The sequence below is a fragment of the Poecilia formosa genome, unplaced genomic scaffold (assembly GCF_000485575.1).
Source record: "Poecilia formosa unplaced genomic scaffold, Poecilia_formosa-5.1.2 Scaffold67, whole genome shotgun sequence".
Classification (NCBI taxonomy): Eukaryota; Metazoa; Chordata; class Actinopteri; order Cyprinodontiformes; family Poeciliidae; genus Poecilia; species Poecilia formosa.
The window spans coordinates 1816826-1837786 of record NW_006800006.1 but is presented as its reverse complement, the minus strand read 5'-3'; the positions used below and the strand labels follow the sequence as shown (position 1 = coordinate 1837786).

Genomic DNA, 20961 nt, shown 5'->3' with positions numbered 1-20961 from the left:
AAGCAAAACTTTGCTCTGTTAATACACCCAACACACGCACCATAACCTCTCTCTCTCTCTGTGTGTGTGTGTGTTTTGCTCGGGTGGAGGAATCTCGGACCGTTCCGCCACTGCCGGGAGGCCGATGGCTTTCAGCTTCCGACTGGAAAACTGTGTGCAGAGGAAACAGCTGGCCTTGGCAGAGAGAGATGGGACAGGGGGGGGAAACGCTATTCTCTAAAGGTGACCCCGCTGGGCCAGCTGGAGGGAAAAAGACAACAGAGAAACAGGAAGCATGGCCGTGGCAGTGTTGTACTTAGATGGGAAATGACTATTCTGTGGACCTGACACAGGTGCACAGAGACAAATTCAGATACAGTGTATGTCTTAGAAATCTCTAACCTGTGAAGAAAGAGATAAGAGTCTGAGTAGGACAAATGCAGAGGCAGATGTGTTTGCTACCACAAAGGAGGCAAAAGAAGTTTCTGAGAAAACAACCACTGGAGTCCTTAAAGCTGCAGAGTGGAACTTTTACAAAAATGTGTTGTTTTGTTTCCTATTTATTAAAACTGTCACCATGTCATGGCAGTTTGTTATGAGACAGATAATATGTCATGAAGTAAAACAAACATCCATCTTCTCTCGGTGCCACTACAGTAATCTACAGAAACGCACCGCTCCCAGTCAGACAACCAATCAGAGTCATGAAGGAGAGTCTTAGCACTGCCAATCAACCTCCTGTACGCTGCTCAATGTGCCAACGGTGGAAAAACAAGTTACCGTTACGGGAAAACTGTTTATCCGCCGTAATCTGTGGCTATGCTAACTACCTTCAGCTTTCGTGGCAGGCTATGTTGTCGTGAACCAGCTTTAGCTTAGCAGAGAGCACAAGTGTGATGGACAGCGCTAAGACCCTCCCTCCTGGCTCTGATTGGTTGTTTCTGACTGAGTGGTGTATTTCAGCAATTAGTTTTTTTTTTTATTTGTTTTTTTTCTACAGATTATTTGTCTTATATATTATACTGTAACAACATAACCATAACTCTAACAAATATGTAAAAAAGAAAACACATTTTTTAACATAAAAGTTGCACACTGCAACTTTAAGGTTTTGAACTACTTATATACAACAGGCTTTGCGACAACACTAGCAGTGTTGACTTGAGGCACCTCTGGTTCTCCCAGTTTAACTTAACTGGGGCTTGTTGACTTATTTAGTTGGCCAGAGAAGAACATGTTGAATAATAGAGTGAGGGAACCCAGCCGGACTGGACTGCAGCTACACACAGGCTTCAGGCAGCAGTGCAGATTCAGTGATACCAGAAGGCCTTGCATGTGGGAGTCACAAAAACTGGCCTGTATCACATTTTTTTAACAGTCAGAATACCTCGGGTGTATGGGCGAACTCTGCATTGTCCTAAGCATCAAGGTCATTGGTTGTTTGCAAAACATACACAATACTATCAGAACTTCCTCTACGTAGAATACACACAGCATCCATACACCTGCGCTTGCCAAACATTGACTGGATTAGAATTCATTAGAACTAAAAAAAAAAAATTAAAATTAAATTCAGTATGAACTGACTGAACTTGTTTTTTGTTTTTTTTGTAAAGTGCGATAAAATCAAATTTGTTGTGAATTAACCCTATAAAAATGTATTACAGCTGCTTGTTCTACAATATTTTGTGGAAATCCATAAATAAAAACCTATGTAAGATTTTCATCTATTTTATATAAGCAGACTAAACAAAGATGATTGTTTCTGCGAAATCATAAGTTGTAAATATTTTTTTTAAAGGAAAACCAGTTTACATCAATACGCTCAAATTTTGTCTTTGTTGTTGTTGTTGAGACGGCTAAACATGATTTACTGACTGGACAAGAAAAGTGTGTCGGATTTTCTGTTACTTTGCTAAATTAATTCAGATTTTACTTGGTAGAGCGTAACTGTGTTTCATCATGTAGTAGACATGATTGGGCAAAGATTACATGTGAGGTTCCTCAAGGCTCCATTCCGGTGCTACTTTTATTCAAAATCTATTTTTTTCATTAATGCAACTTCACTGGTTCAAAACCTTTTTTTGTTTTTGTAAATTGTGAGAAAAGTAATTCACATTCCCTAGTAGTCGGTCAGCTCAATTATTGGACTTTGTGTGATGTCATCAACCCAAATACTAAAAAAATAAATTAATAGAAAACATACCTTATGAAATCCCTCAGTGGAAATCTACACTTTATCCATCAGCTGTACTTTTACTGTCTGTGTACAATTTGTTAATAGAAGAAATAAGATTTAATGAAGACAGTAGTGACTTATTTTCCAGTAAGTTGTGTTGTTTCCACAAATGTCTAAACTTATATGAAAAAGGAAATTATGTCTCATCCAAAATGTTGTTACCAAAGTTCTGAGCGGTATTAGGAAATTAAACATCCCACAGCAGTCTTTACATTGTGACACGTTTTCTCTTTCTCAGAAAGAGAGATTTTGAAAATCTTCTAATATCACTAAATGAACCAAATTTATTTCAGCTGTTTGCTAGCTAAAAACCACCTGGACCTCTCTGGTCAGCAGGGACCTCTTTCCATGGATTCCCAGAACCAGAACTAATAAGCGGGAGGCAGCATCTAGTTTCTGAGCTCCTCAGCTGTGTTGGCTCCTTTAAATCAGGACTGGAAACACAGTTTACATCAGCTTTTCAGCAAAGGCAAACACTAATCTATTTTTTTATCAGCCTCTACTCTCTACTCATTTACTTTTATTTCCATTTTACAGCTTCTTTTTATGCAAAACCTAAACTATGATACACTTATTCTTAAGCACGCACTGGCTTTTGAATGTACTTTTCATGCAAAGCACTTCAAAGTGTCTTCGTTTAGGACTTGGGATAATATTTCCATCTGCGGGTTTGACACAAACTGCAGAACTGTGACTGTAAGAGCGTCTTCCCTAGAACAAAAGCACTCTTGATCTAGGTCAGGCTCATCATCTGTAGTCTATGTTTAAACATACTTTCACGGCCGAGCAGTGGTCACTTCCTGAACCGCTTTATCTTTCTATTCCTGACCGTCACTCCCGAGACTTTTGCGCTTTGATACTTAAATTTGCTCCCCTAAAACCTGAGTCGTGGCGTCCATAATCGTATAAAAAGTGTCGTGATCGGGATGGATAAATAGAAATTAAGCGGGTAACTAAATATTCAAAAACACTACGTAATCCCAGAGTACATTGCTGCTGCGCCTTGCATTACCTAATCCCATAAACCCTAGCGAGGAGAGGCGGGGACAGGGCCGGTTGTCGGAGCAACACACATGTCATTAGACGATCCCCGCCCGCTTTCTCGTCTCCAGCCAATCACAGGGCGTAGAAATGACATCATTGTTATTTTCAGTGGGACTGCAGCTTAGAGGTGGATAAAGTTCGTCTCCACGTTGGAAGTGATTGAAAGTATTACCCGTTTTCGGAGTGTTGTTTTTTTTTTAGTTATTAGAACGGGAGGACAATCCAAAACAGGAGGTTTGACGGGGGGTAGACGCACAGAAGCTCGGCGGCGGAAGAAACGTTTTTGTTTGTCGATGACCGCACGGTTCACAAAGGAAAACTTTTCTCGGGACGCAAAGTTGTCAAGTGAGTTGAACTCCCAACAATAGGCAGCATCTGCCTCGGGACAGTGGACAGATCGTCACAGAATATACCGTAAAAACAGCAGAAATCGGACTCTTTGTTCAAACTCTACTATTTGGACGGGATTTAGAAGAAAAGTTTATGTCTAGAAAAATCCGTAAAATGGAAGCGACGTTCTACGACGAAGCTGTAAATGCCTCCAACTCCCAGCATGACGGGGCGGCTGTGTACGGGTTCAACCCCAAGACACTGAAACAAACCATGACCCTGAATCTGAACGACCCGAAAAACTTCAAGCCCCAGCTGGGGGCGAAGGCCCTGGACATTCTCACTTCGCCCGACGTCGGTTTACTGAAGCTGGCGTCGCCTGAGTTGGAGAGACTGATCATCCAGTCCTGCAGCGGGCTGACGACCCCCACCCCGACCCAGTTCATCTGCCCCAAGAACGTCAGCGACGAGCAGGAGGGCTTCGCCGAAGGGTTCGTGAGGGCCCTGGCTGAGCTCCACTACCAGCAGATCCCCGCCGCCCACCCTGACGCTCAGACCGGCGGGACTAGCGGGGTGGCACCCGGCGCGGCTCCGTGCGAAGGCGGCGGGATTCCCTACAGCTGTACGGTGCGCACGGAGCCGCCCGAATACACCAACCTGGCCGGTTTTAGCCGAACCGTGGGCTCCGCGTCCGCACCTGTCGAGGAGAGGCACCCGCCGACAAGTTATCCGGGAGCCCCGCAGCCGCCACACAACCACACGGACCACCAACTGGCGGCGGCGGCGCAACAGCAGCAGCACCCACGGTTGCAGGCGCTCAAGGAGGAGCCGCAAACGGTGCCCGAGATGTCCGGCGAGACGCCTCCGCTCTCCCCGATCGACATGGAGACCCAGGAGCGCATCAAGGCGGAGAGGAAGCGCATGAGGAACAGAGTGGCCGCGTCCAAGTGCCGAAAAAGGAAGTTGGAGAGGATCTCCCGACTGGAGGAGAGGGTCAAGAACCTGAAAACCCAGAACACGGAGCTGGTTTCCTCCGCCAATGTCCTTCGAGACGAGCTGGCTCTGCTCAAGCAGAAGGTCATGGACCACGTCAACAGCGGCTGTCAGCTCATCCTGACGCAGCAGCTCCAAGCCTACTAGGCTTCGGAGACTGACGGAGCCAACAAGGGACCAAATGCAACTTCAGATGGCTGCTTGAGATCTTCCATCAACTTTTTTCCCCCACTCCCGACAGCACATGGACACGAACTGTTTTTGGCTTGGTCGGTGTAAAAGGAAGCCAACAACTGTTGTGCTGCAGACACACGCACACAGCTGAGTGAAACTTTTGCTCCTATAGTCTGCCCACTTTTGAATTTCACTACATTTTTTTTTTATTTCTACAAGAACTTGTAGGTCACGCGTGGAAAATATGCACCTCATTACAGGAACTGAGGTGGCGTGGGATAAAGCTGCACACGGCGAAACACAATGACAGCTCGAGTTTAGCTCTGGAGCTCGTGCACCATTTAAAGAAAAGAAAAAAAAACACTAACAGCTTTCACACCTTCCAGACGGTTTTTATTATCATTATCTTCTAGGTGTGTGTAGCTTACTGACAGCTGCCTTACTTTCAGAACACTCTTGTTCATACGACTTTTTAATACGTGTGTAACTTGTTAGCCCTAAAAAAAATAACTCTTTGTAATATTTGTACGCTGCATTTTTGAGCACTTAAATGTAAATAAGGCTAAATGAATAAAAGAAAAGTTGAACATATATGCTAGCATTTTTGTCTAATTTATAAGGAACGAGAAGCAAGCGGCTTTTGTTATTCCAGACTCGGGAACAGACGGGACCTTGAGTCATTCTGTGGCGTGTCAGGCGCGAGCGCTCATTGGATAGAGCCCGGCTTCCGGAAGTAAGCCGCAGGGAGCCCAAATATGGGAAGATGACTCGGAGGGCGCACCGGGAAGGCTGCGCGTGGCTGAATCACTGGCCTCCCCCGCCCCTCTCCCCACTCTGCTGCTGGTGACTCCTACAAGTAACCACTGAAGCAAATTCAGCTCTGTTTACACACTTAAGTGCGTAGTAAAAACGCAATGTATGATTTAGCTTAAACAAAATGACTTTTATTTATAACTATGTGAAATATATATATAAAAAAATAGCAACAAAAAAATGTATGAACACATGTACAATGTAAAAACACTGAGGATCACCAACACTGCCACTAGAAACTAGTAAATATTATGAGACATTCTGGATATTATGTTTCAAGAGGAGTTCAATGCACACTGTGAACTTCAGCTGTTCTCCAGAGCAGATTCCAACATTTACTCTGAACATAACAGATGTTGAAAATATTTAAGCATTTTCCGATATACAGCACTTTACTGAAGTATTTTTTTTTAAACCAATTTAACAATTTTCACATCAACATTGCAACCTAAAATCTTATAGTACTTTGCTAGAAAGTTCTGTGATTTAATCCTAATTTGTCAACGGAAGACCTTCTATTTTACAACTAAAAATCTGAGAAGTATGGTGCATAGCTTTCTGCTGCAGCTAAACCTGCGGAGGTATAATGGTGCCAACATGTTTCATCTGTTTAAGGTGAGATTAAATTATTTGTAAAGGTGGGGGGGAAAGTATTTGCCACACTTCACAATTATGTGTAACTATGTGCTAACAAAAAAATGTTACTTAAATTAATAAAGTAAAACAGGGGGGAAAAATGGAACTTTGTGCTATTTAGGAAGAAGTAATAAGCATAGTACACAACCAAAGCTGGAGGTATAGCTGACAAATTGAATCTGTTTTCAAGATTTTTGTTTTGTATTTTTATCTAATTTCTGATAATTAACGTTCCTTGCAGGTTTGTAAAGTTGATGGACATAGTTTGGACATGCAGGATGTGACCTGTTATCCCTTAAAGCAGCAGGTTAGATTTGAAGAAGTTCCCGCATGAAATCCACGAAAAGCATAATAGTATTTTTGGACTAATTTCTGGTGCAAATATATTAGTACACTTGAAATAAGACAAAACTACAATATTTCCACTAGAAACTAGACCAAAAACACTTGAACTAGACTCTTGTGTTTCATTTGCTCCTATAGTTTAAAACAGATTAAATTATAGCTATTATAACCAATTGATTCCTATTGTGCAGTCAACAAGTAATTAAAGTTGGACAGGTAAAGTTTTTACGTCATACAGACGACAGCAGTGTTCCAGCTCCCTGGTTTTCCTCTTGCTCCATCTTCTGTAAGCCACAGGTATTATCCAAGTCTTTCACTTCCTGGAAAACACTTTTTCCCCCCATGTGGCTGTTGTGGAGATGGGACTGATTTCCAGAGACGGGCTCAGTCCTACAGTTTGGTGAGAAGAGAGTCAGCCTCTCAGCTGACCAGCATGCCCTCCTTACCGGCCAGTCTCTGCCTGTGTATGCGGTCCTGCTCCAGTTCCTCGTGGCTGGGGTGCCAGAGCTGGACCAGGATGCGCTCCATGTTGAGGGCGTACATGGTGTGGGAGGGCATCACGCCGCGATGAACCTGCGCCACACAGATGTTACACGAAGCGTTAAAAATCTGAAAGCATGCTAAAACAGCCTTTCCTCATCACTCTAGGAAACTTTAGGTTTACTCTGTCAGTGTGAGAAGACGGAGCAAAGGGGATTGATGATAATCAGTTCAGAAAACTTCATAATGGCAGTGGTAGGGGTGCCAGGTCAGGCCACTATAGTCCAACTGTGTTTTGTGTTAAAATTATTAAAAGTGTACAGGAAATTAAAACTATGACTTGGTAATTATAAGTTATTGGAAGACATTTTTTTTAAACTTCATGTAAATCCCAATTAAGCAATTAGCTATTGTCTTAGTCTTGAAAAAAGTTGTTTTAATGCTGATTACATTCAGAGTCGACCCAAAAAATAAGCAAACTAAGCAGCTGCTTCGCACCTCCCCACCCCCCCTCACCTAAATTATATTCTACTCAAGGCCCCATCCTATCTTGAGCCGACCCTGGCTATTTTTAAAAGTAAAGACAGATAAAAGAAACACTTGCTGCTCATATATGCAGACGCATTTTTGCTGATCTTCGTACCTTTAGCGCTTCCAGGAGGTCAAACATGCTGATTGGAGGAAGCGGTGCAGGTAGCATGTCAGAGGAGCAAGCAAGCAAGTGGATGGCTTTCTGCTCGGCATCGTCGGGGGACACCTGAGGCGGCGGGCAGGCAGCAAGAGACGCGCTTGGAGGAGGACTTAAAAAAAAGAAAGAAAAGGAAAACACACAAAAATAACTAATAAAAGCAGTTGGTTCTGTATCATCATTAGGCAATGGTGTCAAGAGCTGTTTTTTTGTGTGTTTTTTTACATATTTTTATCAATCAAATCAGAGCAGTTTTAATCTATACTCTGCTAAATTACATCAACGTGGAAAAAGATTCCACATCACAACAGATAGAAATTAGCGTTTTTGGCTAAATCTGGTGCATTTATAGAAATATCAATTAATGTGCGTTGTCCCTAGGAACATACATTTGATCTTCATGTGGCCCAAAACCAAAAAAATGAGTATGACGCCCCTGAGTTAACTAGAAAACGTTGACGCTCTCTACCATTCGCTGATGCCGTGGTACGCAGACAGGCTGTTCTTCAGATAAGGCCGAGGCGTGACGTCGGTGCCGAAGGCGTAGGGGAAGTGTCCGTCACGTAGCCGGTACGCCTTCCTCCGAGTGATCACGGCGGTCAGGACGTCTTTCAAGTGGTGCTGAAATGAGAGTTCGGCGTCAACGCATGAGCAGGAGGAAAACGGTCTCCGTTCGATGATTTACGCCAAGCAAGTTGAAGAAACAGGATGCGACATTAGTAAAAGAAGTCCGATGTTTTGTGGTAAATGTATTTCTAAAGGTGCTAGTGACGTGAAATTTTCAGCAGGTGTTGGTAAATACCCAAGCAATCCGTACACAGAAAGAAACCCAAACAAATAAGTTCAGAATTGAAGTTATGTGTAACAGTGCGACATGAGACTTAAGATTATCTTATTCAATACTAGAAATACGTAAAACAACAATAGCCAATAGAATTCCTTTTTTTTAGATAAGGAAAATATTTTATGGCCCAAAATTCATCAACCGCATTTGTAGCAAACCATTCATCCACAACTGAAAAATCCTTCTAATGTCGACACGTGAGCCCGTTCTGCTCGACTTCACATCACTTATGGAGCTAATGTGTTGATTGCTTTTGGATTGATTGATTGATTCTTATATAACAAAGGAAGATTTTTACAGGTTTTGAACCAGGTGAAGATAAAACTGAGGAATTCTGGGTAGAACATATTTACAGACAGGGTTTTTTTCTTTATCTTAAATGCTAAATGTTGATATTTTTGGTAGTTTTGGCTTAAATATGGCTGTGAATATGTTGTTCTTTTAGCAGATGACATTTTTCGAGTCTTAACGCTGGTTGACGATTAATCCGTTACTAAATTAGTTGACAATTACCTGAATACTCTGTTATTTTACACTATTACACATTACTTTAATTTCTTTTGTTTGTTTGTTTCCTTCTCTTTAGGGACTGCCAACACTTCAGTGAAAATTTGACATCAAAACCACCTTCAGAAACACGTCTACATGTAATATGACAAATTCTGCCCGATGCGTATTTTCCCCGCCGTTTGTGATGGAGAAAGTCGTTATCATACGATGTTTGTCAGCAGGCATATGGATGACGAAGGCCCACCTCTACAGCGCAGACCACGGTGCTGATGGCGTCTTCTGTGACGTTGTCCAGCCCCATCTCGAAGGCGGTGACCATCATGCGGGCCTCCAGCTGGCCCCGGGTCGGCAGCAGCAGCGTGTGGGCGCTCAGCCGCAGCTCCTCCTCCTCGCCGCCCGCCTCCCGCGGACTGAACGGCTGCGCGCCGAACAGAGGGTTCTGTGGCTGGAAGCGGTGCTGCGGGGCACCCAACGCAACATCGCAACGAGACGGTGAGTCAACTACTAAGCGTGCAGTGAATCATTCATCACCTGTCCCAGACGTTAAAAACAACCGCTCACGATACAAACAACTGACTTATCTGAACTGTGACATCCTCTGAAGTGAATTTGGAAAAAAAATAATAATAAGAAGAAGAATGAGGATTTACGTCAAATTTCTGCCTGGAGGAACACTTCTTCTTTCCTTTTGACTTGTCAGACTTTGAGGTGCAGCTTTGCCACTGCATGGAACCGGGGCCCTCTAGAGCACAGAGAAGGAAACACAAGAAGCATTAATAACTAATGGAGAGTAGGCAAGCGAGAGAATACGCTCTTAAAACGGGTTATGACTCATGAACAAAGCAATGGAAAGAGCCTTGTAGTGGCGTCACACAAGTCATGACACACATCTGCAGTCTGAACTGAACTTGGATGTTAGTTTATTATCTGCAACAAACTAAAAGTCCCGTACGAAAAAATAAGTATACCTGGCACGCGCATACATTTTCACAAAATGTTAGAGATATTTGGTTTTCAGGTGAAATCCATGGAAAACAGAAAAAGTTCACAGGCCAGGGACATTACAGAATACAAAAAGAGAATTAAAGTAGAAGCGTACACTTGTGTTTTTCCAAAGTCAAACAATACGTCAAGCAAACAAAGGTTGTGGGTATGCCACAACAAAAAATCTCCAGTGTCTTCACGGCGTCCATAACGTGTCATGAGCTCTTGGTCTTGACGGCGACGTCTCACGTTGTTCACAAGTCGACTCAGGCTACGTTCAGACAGCTGCTCTTAATGCTCCATTCAGATTTTTTTTCTTTTCTTAAGTTGGATTTTGTTTTTGTTTCCTGGTCGTTCATACCACTGATTGATGCGACTGCAATCAGACCTCTACGCGAACGGTTTATGTTCCCAAAGTGAGCCGAAGAACTCGTTTTCGGCCCGTTGACGTCACACACCGGCGCTCTGTTTCTGAAAGTGATGATTGCCGCCTCGGTTTCTGAATTGATTTTAAAGTTTATTCATCAACTGGAGACAGCAATAGGATTGTCACAAAAATCATCAGATGAAATAAAAAAATTTAAAAAAAAGCACAACTAATAGAAACGGTGTTTTGTGGGGCATTACCTGCAACTTCTGTAGAGAAATCTGTTTGGATGCATAGTCATAGCTAAGAGTGGTGGGTTTGCGATGTGATCTGCTGGAGTGGAAAAGACTTCTTTCATAGTTATGATATCTTTCAGCCATCGCTTAAGTCCAGTGGAGAATTATGACGTGCGTCGATCACGTAAACCGAATCTTTCAGTCTCTTTGTATCTGTGTTGCGACCTGGTAATGAAGCTCTGTGGCCCCGTCTGTCAGACAACATCCTGTTTGTGACCTTCTAATGGTAAGGCCCTGGCGATCAGTTGCTAGGCGTCGTCTTGGTCTCTTGGGTGTCCAAATACAATACGTGCATATTGGCCTATTCATGTAACAGACACTCGGCGTGAATTTTGCTGCTGAGCTCCTTTTTTAGAGAGCAAAGAGTTGTGCAAAACCTGTGCATTCAAAGGTTTACGTTGAAGTAATCTGTAAACTTCATAGTGCGTTTTGGGTTAGTCCTGAAAATTCACTCGAAACCCGAATATGTGAGCAGTGCTAAATCGACAGCAACTTCAGACGTAGAGACGAAATGCCTTTGCGTGCAGCAGCGGAACGAGCGGGGGTGTCCGGGTGGCAACGCAGGTTTGATGTATGGAGGGTATTTCCTAGTTCTCTCCCTGGACTAAATGAAACCGAGACAGATTATGAAACTTACTCAGGCGCCACACAGGTTTAAGGTTATGGTTACAGGGATAAAGTGGGAATTTAGAAGACTAAACACAATCATAAATCTAAGCGGGAAACCATAATCCTGAGATCATTGGAGAGTTTGATTGCTTACAGAAACTGAAAAGAACACGACTGACGTCGGACGGGTGAAAAAGAAAGCAAGGCTACTCACTATCTTATAAAGGTGTTATTTCTAAAGCAAAACAAGACCAGAGCAACATGAGAATTAAAGCACTAGTAGACTGGAGATCAACAACAGTTGACTTCATAAAACCTTGTTGTTGTTTTCTTTTGAAATGCGTCTAAAAGCTTTGCTCTCTTTCTGGCCAGTTTTACAAATATCTGATTATGGGAAGACTGAAAAAAAAAATTCAAAAAGAATAAATTGTGGTTATTTCTTATGCATACAAACATTTTCTTCCCAAACTAGCTTGTTGGACACATAAAAAAAATTCAAATTGGAATCGATCAACTGATTTGAAAGACTTGGTCACTTTCTCAGTTATGCTGGTGCAACTTTGTTGAAAATACAAGCTGGAACAAGGTGTGGCTACAACCTCTTGACTGATAACATTACTATTCAGTTCAATTTTAAAAAAAATACTATATTGATCTCAAAAGGAAATTAAGTGTTGTTGGGACTCATTAACTTAAATTAATTCCTTCTGTGAGAAGCAGAAAGTATGGCCAAACAGATTCGTACAATTACTTTGTTGATGCTATTAAAAAATACAACATGCTTTGGAAATCAGTTATCCAGTTGATTTTCTGGTTAAACACACCCTGGATTTATTCCATGTTGTCTGCGTACACTGATGATAATAGCAACCTAAGCACTTGATCTTAAGTGATTATCCCAAATAAAGTTGTTGTTTTTTTTTAAACCAGAAATAAATCATTTGTTTCTCAATTTAAGCTCTTTGATTTATTTCTTTCGTTTTGTGTATATACCGCTAAGCTCAACATTCTTCACACACCTCTCCCATAAAAAATTAGATGTAAAAAAATACTTTAATTCAATCAAGACGTTTGTTTCTGTTTCACACAGTGTTGAAAGTGAAGAGATTTCTTTTTTCTTGTGCAATGTCAATGATATTGGTAAATGGTTGAACAGCAGCCGTATAATTATTAGGTAACAGCCCAAATTTTTATAATTGTGTGTCCTGGTGAATTTCTTAATGTGTTTGGAGGTTTTCTGATGTTTCATGATAATTTCTAATCAGTTTTATTACAACCCCCCAATAATTTTCTGAACAATTCTGTCAGTTTTCTGATGGAAGTGACTGTCCAAACATTATGAAACTAGGAAATGTTTTGCATTTGACAGCTTGATCCAAAATGCTTTCAATGCCTTTTATTCTGCGTTGAATAAAATAAGACAGTGATGAATCTTACAGTAATGAATATGAAGATGTCGATGTGCGCTGACAGCTTTGATGAACATTTCATTAACTGTAGTAAATCTTTTCTACTTTTTAAATGCCACAAAAGGTTTGACAGTCATGCCTGTAAACCTTTGAAATGTTTTAAACAAAAAAGTTTTCTGGTGTTTAGTATATAGAGATAATTTGGGTAGTGACTGACCTAAAACCAGAGACGTTTGGTCAGATTTAACTTCAGGCAATGAGAGAAAAAAAATTGCATTATGTGTCTTGTTATTCAGTTCATGCAAATATCTTGTTTCTCCTGTAGGTATTGTTAAATAAAGTTATATGAGGTCAGATTTTTACCTTATCTACAAAACCCATTAGTAAATAAATAATTTGTAGCACGCAAGTCAAATTGTCTGACATTTTGGGGGAATAAAATGCTCTAAAGTTTGCACGAACCCTGATGCATCAAACTCACCTGGTGTAGAAACAATGATCTGACATCGTGTAAGAATGGCCAACAGGAAGTCGTTGTGAAAGTGGACTGGGATAGAAAAGAGAACATCTTTGATAAGCCACATTGCTTTTCAGAAAACTAGCAAGGAAAGCAGCTTCTTCTGCACACCAACCATTCTCCTGAGGCAACAGGCGACGTGCCTCGACGTCAAACTCTTCTTTGCTAATCTTCTGTTTGAACCACAGCTTTAGGTTAGCCCAATAACTGTAAGTACAAAACAAATTAGGAATGAGAGAACTTTAAATAGCTACAATTAATAGCTTTTTTTACGTTAAACAAGTTAATGACACATTTTAACTAAAATAAAACAGAAAGAGCAGACGTTTATCAATCGTAGCAATACTCGGAAGGCACAAAAATCCTCAAAAAAAAGTCAAATGGATACTCAGTGAGGAATGAACTGCTAAAAACATTAGCTAGCTAATGCTAATAGCTAAATGCTAGCCAGGTGCTAACATGCCGAGATGCCTCAAATTAACTATATGATTTTTCTCCGACATGGGAATGGGGTGCAAAGCAAACCCCACAGAGAGGAAACTCATCAGCAGCCTGCTCATCTTACTGCTTCACGTTATCGCCGATGGCATTCGTTAAATTCTTCTTCGCAATCTCCAGCTCGCTAGCGTGAGCCGCCATGGCGTCAGAAATACGTCATCACCAAACGACGCAAAGGTTTTTACAAACTTTATTCAAAAATGGAAGTTATTTAACAAAAAAAGATCAAATTTTAATCTTGTACGGTTTTTTTAGCCGATATATATTTACTAGCCAATTGATAGGTGACAGTTGTGTGTTTTTTTATGTTGTTTTCCGAACAAAAAGAAAGTAACTGGTGTTTACAGTTGAACCTTAAAAAGTATGAAGGATTACCGAATCATTACTTCTATCTTGTGGCAGAATATGATACTACAATTAAAATCCTTACCAAAATTTCCCGTTGATGTTCAGACAAACCTATCCTTTCACCCCTTTTTAAATTTTGTCGGGATTCAATTTAAAGGTTCAGTGTATTCTTGTTTTTTCTTTTGTTTTGTTTTTGTTTTCTCTTTTTGATAGACTAACATAAACTAGTGCATATAAAAAGTTAAGTAAATAAATGAACTACAAAACGAAATTTAATTTAATGCAACGAGTTGCCTTGAGAAATAGTTGAATACAAAATACGAAACACAAGAACAGTTTGAAATTTATCAATAGGTTTGTGAAGCTTACAACACGTCCTAACAATTATTTATGTGTCCAGAAAAAAAAAGAAAAAGAACATATATGGCCTGTCTTTAAATCTCTGGAGACATTTTGAATTATCTGAAGATTTCTACCCAACATGTAATATTGTAATTATCTTCTGTTTTCTGATCCCCAAAACATGAAACCAAACTTAGCGATATCCCGCTCCACTGATTGATGACTATGGTAAGGATTTTTCAAATAACGTTATCCTTTTGCTATGATTTAGGTTGGCTTTTTACTGAAATCTACATAAAATTCTATAAGAATAAACTTTAAAAAAAAGTATATTCTTATGTATGAATGTACAAATGTATGAATTCAAATACTGAAGATGATTTGCTGTGAATTTTCCGATGCTTTCCAATTTTACCGTAATTAATACTATGTGCGATTACCACATTTGCATTTGTAATACAACTTCTCAACCACCAGATGGCGGTATTTCCTTTCAGTTGGCACGGGTGTTTGGTAGTCATCCTTGCCCAGATGTGGGCGTCTATCTACCTGTTGGGGTCCGTCTGTTCATCCAGTACAGGATGGATGGATCCATCCATCCATCCAGAGTGTCAATGGTAGCCTGGTCAGATGTCTGAACCACCTCAACTGTGGCAGCTTTACTCTAAGTCCCAGAATGAGAGAGACCATGTGCAGGCCTGCTGGACTCCTCTGAGCTCTGGGAACAAGTTTGACTTGGAGTTCTTGCTTGGATTAAACAAGGATAACCTTTAAAAGCATCCCAAGGGACTCTGTCGTTCTGCAGTGCCGCCAGGGTCAAGCTTTGTCGAAATGCAAAACACATATGTGGACAGGAGAACCATGCCTGGTTGATTGGTTGCCTCCTACGCACTGTTGTAAAATACCAAGGGGAATACATTCTAAAAGTGATAATGAAATGACTTCCAGATTTAGTCACAAAACTCTGATGTAAATTGTACTAGAAATAAAACTTGGACTCACAAATAAAAGCCTTAGTACACATTGGTGTGATAGAGGCCTTTCTGGGCCAGAAAAGAGATCATTCCTGACTGTTCCCTGAAAGACATTAACACTTAATCTGGCTTCTTCGAATGCAAGGACATTCGATGCTTGACATTTCCAAATGTTTCACCTTCCACAATGTTTTTGCTGCTAACTTTAATCAAATGGGAAATATGCCTTTTCAGTCCCCTGAGGATATTTTTCTTTTCTGATTTCATAGCTTTCCTACTACATAAAATCCAAGCATCTGTCAGCAATTTTAATGGAATTAAAGTAGCTGTCTGCTGGAATATTTGAACAACGTCCCCCTTGCTAACCATTCCGCATTCCTGCCCTGTTCAATAGTCAGTCACATCTGCCGCTAATGTGGAATGCGGCAGCAAAAATATACTTCTTAAAGAAGAGATTAAATGCTATTTTTCTTCTAGCATGGTCTATATTTGGAATCCTGTTGCTCCTCTGTACTGGATGTAAAGTATTTCTGCGGTTCCTTCTGTGGTCCTCCGCGGCCCCTCGGGTTCATACCCCTCTCAGGCAGCTTAGGCCTGATTGGGAGGCCCATTTGTTTTTACTCTGTTTCAGCCATGGTACAAAAACAGTCGCGTAGTCAGGGTGATGGCTTCTCTGGCTCTGCATCGGCAGGCGGTCATGAAGTCTTAAACAGAACGCCGTGACTCACGCCATTCATCACAATAAGTGGGGATCATACAGCCAGAACACATACAGTTAATAGTCTTACTGTGGACTGCTTGTGGGTTTCTCACGTCAGTGAGCAAGTGCTGACTCCACAGTGTTTTGAGGTCGAAGTTCTTGACAGAGGAGATCCCTTTGATCGTGTGGAGGGTTTCAAGCTTGGAGTCTAGAATAAACAGCCATGCCGATCCAACCACATTAACAACGAGAACCATCTGACTTGTTCGGTCATTAGCGGATGTGTTTCCGCACAAAACGTTTGTTAATGAGCAAGCAAAGGAGCACGCTCACGGCAGGGCTCTAATTTGAGCCTCGTTGACTTAACTTATCCTGTCAAAATCCATAAATCCATAAAAAAAACCTTAAGAAAATATGAAAAAGTTGAACGTACAATTATGTTCACCCCCCTCAATGATCAGATATCCCTAAATAATACCTAGTGGAACCAAATACCTAGTTAGTGACAGACTGAGAGATTTGTTTTTCAATCTCTGACATTGTCTTAAACTGGTTCACTTCTTACCTAGAAGATCTTTTTCTGTTCTTATGAACCAGGTTTACTCACATAGTGCACCACTGTCTTGTGGGGTACCTCAAGGTTCAGTGTTGGGCCCTATCCTATTTTTATAGCATTTACATCCTTGGGGGTATAGCCTAAAACGCTATGTTGATGACATACAATTGTATTAATCTTTTCAACCATTCAGCTGTCTGTCCGACATCACAATGTAGTTAAATGCAAACAAAACAGAAACTATTTTTATTTCCCCCCTGATGAAAAAAAGTCTTTAAATCAGGAACTATCGCATCTTTAGCTCGTATTCTGAAAACTGGTCTCACAAATCTGGGTGTCATCATTGATAGTACCTTATTATTTGACAGTCACTGTAAAATGCTTGCTGGAAGTGTTTTTATCATTTACAAAGCATCTCCTAGTTGAGATCACGTGTGTCACAGACTGAGGAAGAAATGGTTAGTCATGATCTCATTTCGCTCCTCTTAGACTTCAGTAATAGTTTAAACGGGCTATAAAGCAATATACCAAGCTAGAAAAATCTCACAGAGAAGCAAGTAGTTTGACACAATTATAAACCTACCAAGACTTAGTAGGTTTCTCCAACACATATGTTTACAGATCAGACAAGCAGAGAAATAATCAGAGAAATAGCAAAGAAGTTCCTAGTAACTCCTGAGGAGCTGCAGAGATCAACAACTTAGGTGGGAGAATCTGTCAACAGATGTGGACAGCGGTCGCGTTGAAAGCCACAGGATGCCACAAGCCACTCCATGGGACACAGCAAAACCATGGACAAAACTCATCTGGACCAAAATTTAAACTTTTCTTCAGTAGAAATAAAGGAGGCTGGTCAGGGTCGACAGGAAGAAGACTTGAGACTGGGGGTGGAGGTCCACCGTCCGGCCACGGCTACATTAGGGTGGATCAAAGCATATTTGTTTGTTAGAGTGGACCGATGATGCATCTGTGGTGAGACTTAAAAAGGTTCTTTCCATATGCTTTCCATCCAATCTAACCGAGCTTGAGCTTTTTCGGAAAGAACAACGGGCAAAAATGTCAAAGCTGGTAGAGAGTGACACATACAGTACCTCAAAAGACCTGCGGTTGCAGTTGCAGTGATAGTTGGTTCTGTGTTGTATTGGCTAGATCTGATTGTGTGACTTTTATTTGTACGACGTGGTGAAAACCTCCCCCTGGTGAACTACTTTGTGCAGCTCTGTGAGGTAAAGTGACAAAACAAACCTTCAAAGGATGTGAATACTTTGCCTTAAACTCTTATTCACAGATAAATAACTGGCGCTCCATCATATTAAGTACTGGGAGTGAGAACTGAACCTCTCGGCTCTAAAGTGAGCCTTTTCCAGAACCCTCCACATAATCTTTTTTTATGTCCTTTTTTTGTACAGGTTTCTGGTAATATCTTAACTCTAAGGGAGGACTCACTCCCACAGATTTTTTTTTCCCACCATTCCATCAGGGTAGACATTTTTAAAGAAAACATCTTCCACATCCTGCCTGTTGATTTTGCCGTTAGACTCTCCACTGCACATCGGAGGGTTAATGAGTTGCTCTCACGGACAACAGCAGATCTTTTTCTGGCAGAGAACCGTCCCAACATCTTCCGACCCCTGCGGTAAACTCTGTAGACTGGAAGCTCCTCTCGGCGACAAGGAGGGCTTTCAGCTCAGAAACCTGCAGCGTTTCTCGGAGGACCACACCGCAGCGGCGGTCGGCCATCCTCCGTCTGTCGGCCAGCGATCGGAGGTGGTGAGTGTGGTCCTTTCAGGGGAGCCAAGGATGTCACCTCCACTGTTCCAGGGTCTGGGCTGTGCAGGGGCTTGGTTTTCGCGGGCTACCCGTGCATTTCCATGCCGTTTAAAATCCAAAGGCTCGGCCTGTGTGCTGGGCGAAGTTAGTGGAAAAATGGACCGACAGCTCCAGAAGTTATGGAGCAAGCCACACAGCGGCCCCATCGCTGACGGAGCACCAAAGTAGACCCATTCCTAATTACAAGGAGAGATTTAAAGGTAGTGTATGTAACTTTTATATAAAAACATATATATATTTTTCAAGTTTTTTGTCAAATTTGCTAAAACTATCGCTATGTTGTGACTGTAATATGAGACAGATAATCTGTGGAAGAAAATTGAGCTCCTCTGACTTCTCCACATAGTTCCATCGTTAACAACCAATCAGAGCCAGGGGGAAGGGTCCTCGCACTGTCAATCACCTTCGTGTATGCTCACAACCTCCACCTTGCTCTCTGCTATGCTACAGCTAGTGGTGCTACTTAGCATGGCTACGATGATGGCGGATAAATGCTTTTCCTGGAACTACGGCCATTAGCAGTAGTAGCACTCGAAGAAGGTGGAGGAGCTTGGTCTTTTCACAGATTGTCTGTGTCAAAACTGCAGTACGTAAAGTTTTGGAAAAAGTTACGTACTGCAGCTTTAAAGATCAGGTTGCTTAGGTCTGCATCTAGCAAGTCACATCTTCTTGTGCCTACAGATTATCTAGAATGCCAGAGAGCAGAAGATATTTTCCTATCTTTTTTGGAGTATGCTAACACCTTATGAAACCAGTTCATATGCTTTCATCGCTATTATATCCAAATTATTCAAAAACCTGATATTTACAGAGTTGAAACTTTAAGTTCTCTCTGAGGAAATGGATGTTAACTTCTAGTGTTGATCTTGAAGTTATTCACAACCATGACTTTGTGTTTGTTGAAGCACTTCTGGCAGCAGTGACAGCCACTAGTCGTACTAGATGTAACTCTACAAGCTTGGCACACACAGGGGATAGTGGATGGCCAGTGTTGGTAGACAGCTACTTGTTGGTTTTTATAAAAATGTTCATTTGGATTCAAGACCTCTTGTCTCTTTGCTGATTATGTATTTTGGTCTGGCAGGCAGATCTAGGTCAAAAGCTTGTGGCTCTAAGCATCTACCGTTTCCAAATGACTGAGACCAAAAGGCTTCTGGGGTCGGTCTCTGCTGCCAAAAGTGGGATACCATTTCTCAAATGTGTGGTTTGACAATCTAGTCTTGATGCACTGTAGACAATTCATTTGATTTTATTGCTTAGCTTCAACTCTGAGGTGTGCTGTTGACCATGAGACCCTATAGGACTCAGAATCCATTCCAAATCACGTTCAGTCGGCTGAATTCACCACAGGTAGACTCCTTTCAAACTGGAGGAACGGCTTAAGACATTCTTGGAGGAAAATTTGACCTCACTCTAATTCTTGGCCAGAGTTGTTAGTAAGCACACATGGACTGCTTAAGATACTGCTATGTTGGCATACAGCCAACATAGCAGTATCTAATTTGTTCTTCCTTTGGACAAATTATTTACGAGATGCTACAAAGAGGAACCTTGTTGATGGAAAAGACTATTCACCAGTCTTCTGCTGTCTATTATTGTATTTTCTGAAGTCTTCTTTCCTGCACCCTCTCCTTCAAAAGGTTCTTCCCCAAGAGTATTTGACTCACTTTGTGTGCAGATTGACTCATACCCACCTGGACCCAATTTTGATCCAGCTCTAGGGCTGAGAGGCAGCACAAACCTGTACCTCACTGTTCAGTAGGATATCATTCCAGCTGGATATTTCACCACTTTTCTCATTAAAAACATTTGGTTTCTGGGATGTATGGTTTTTGAAAAAAAATAAAAAAATCTATATAAATATATAGTTTACAATTTTCAGTAGGGTTTAGGTCAGACCCAATCAAGTTACTTAATGTTGATTTTTGAAGGAGGAGATTCTTTCCTTACTAACGCCCTTTTTGTTACTAACTCCCTTTTTGTCCATGGTAATGTAATATTTCTGTGAGACTGTGAGAGTAGTTCTTCCAGTGGCTTCTAGTCTGTATTTGGATGGAAACTTGGTGCTGCTTTGGTTGTTCTTGAAAATCCTAACCAATTTCCTTGAGAGTGACATTTTGGGTTGGCTGGTTGAGACGTGGACTTAACTCCCAACTGGATAACATTGAGCACTTTTGGTGAACGTGAACTTACATTCGGCTTCCTGAATGGCTTTCCCAAAGCTTGCAGACATATAACAAAAATGTATACGCACATTTAAAATGAGATGTAGTATTGCATCATTTTACATTTATGTTCAATAAATTGCAGTCTACGTTCCAATGAGACTTGGAATGACTTTTACATCCTACAGCAGGCTCCTTGAACTAGCCTTAGTCAACGCCCCTGACTTGCTTAGATAAGTAGCCGTGGCTACCTAGCTTAGATACATGTCAGAACTAGATAGCCACAGCTAA

The 20961-nt window shown here is 41.4% G+C and overlaps 2 protein-coding genes across 3 annotated transcripts; one reads left to right on the top strand and one right to left on the bottom strand.

The window, feature by feature from the left end:
* The first annotated feature begins 1784 nt into the window (after positions 1-1784).
* LOC103140033 (transcription factor AP-1) lies at positions 1785-5348 on the top strand. The gene has a single exon (XM_007554958.2). The coding sequence runs from the start codon at positions 3746-3748 to the stop codon at positions 4730-4732; it is 987 nt and encodes a 328-aa protein (XP_007555020.2). The 5' UTR covers positions 1785-3745; the 3' UTR covers positions 4733-5348.
* A 927-nt stretch (positions 5349-6275) lies between these two features.
* tada1 (transcriptional adaptor 1) lies at positions 6276-13932 on the bottom strand. 2 transcript variants are annotated; one of them, XM_016672896.1, is made up of 8 exons: positions 13823-13932; positions 13373-13464; positions 13222-13287; positions 9726-9817; positions 9320-9535; positions 8191-8342; positions 7677-7833; positions 6276-7126 (listed from the first exon to the last, which is right to left on the bottom strand). In XM_016672896.1, the coding sequence occupies exons 1-8, from the start codon at positions 13894-13896 to the stop codon at positions 6974-6976; spliced, it is 1002 nt and encodes a 333-aa protein (XP_016528382.1). In that variant the 5' UTR covers positions 13897-13932; the 3' UTR covers positions 6276-6973. The 2 variants fall into 2 exon arrangements, with proteins under 2 accessions (XP_016528382.1, XP_007555019.1); XM_007554957.2 differs by having other exon boundaries at positions 6974-7126; positions 9320-9532; positions 13823-13896.
* Positions 13933-20961: the final 7029 nt, after the last annotated feature.

What these genes read in the sequence shown, in the direction of transcription:
- LOC103140033 (XM_007554958.2), top strand. Translation starts at nt 3,746, where the DNA reads ATGTCTAGAAAAATCCGTAAAATGGAAGCGACGTTCTACGACGAAGCT.
- tada1 (XM_016672896.1), bottom strand. Translation starts at nt 13,896, where the DNA reads ATGGCGGCTCACGCTAGCGAGCTGGAGATTGCGAAGAAGAATTTAACG. An exon ending in CCTGTTGCCTCAGGAGAATG is followed by an intron (nt 13,288 to 13,372) that starts GTTGGTGTGCAG and finishes TTTCTATCCCAG; the next exon opens with TCCACTTTCACAACGACTTC. An exon ending in CCGTGGTCTGCGCTGTAGAG is followed by an intron (nt 8,343 to 9,319) that starts GTGGGCCTTCGT and finishes CTCTCATTTCAG; the next exon opens with CACCACTTGAAAGACGTCCT.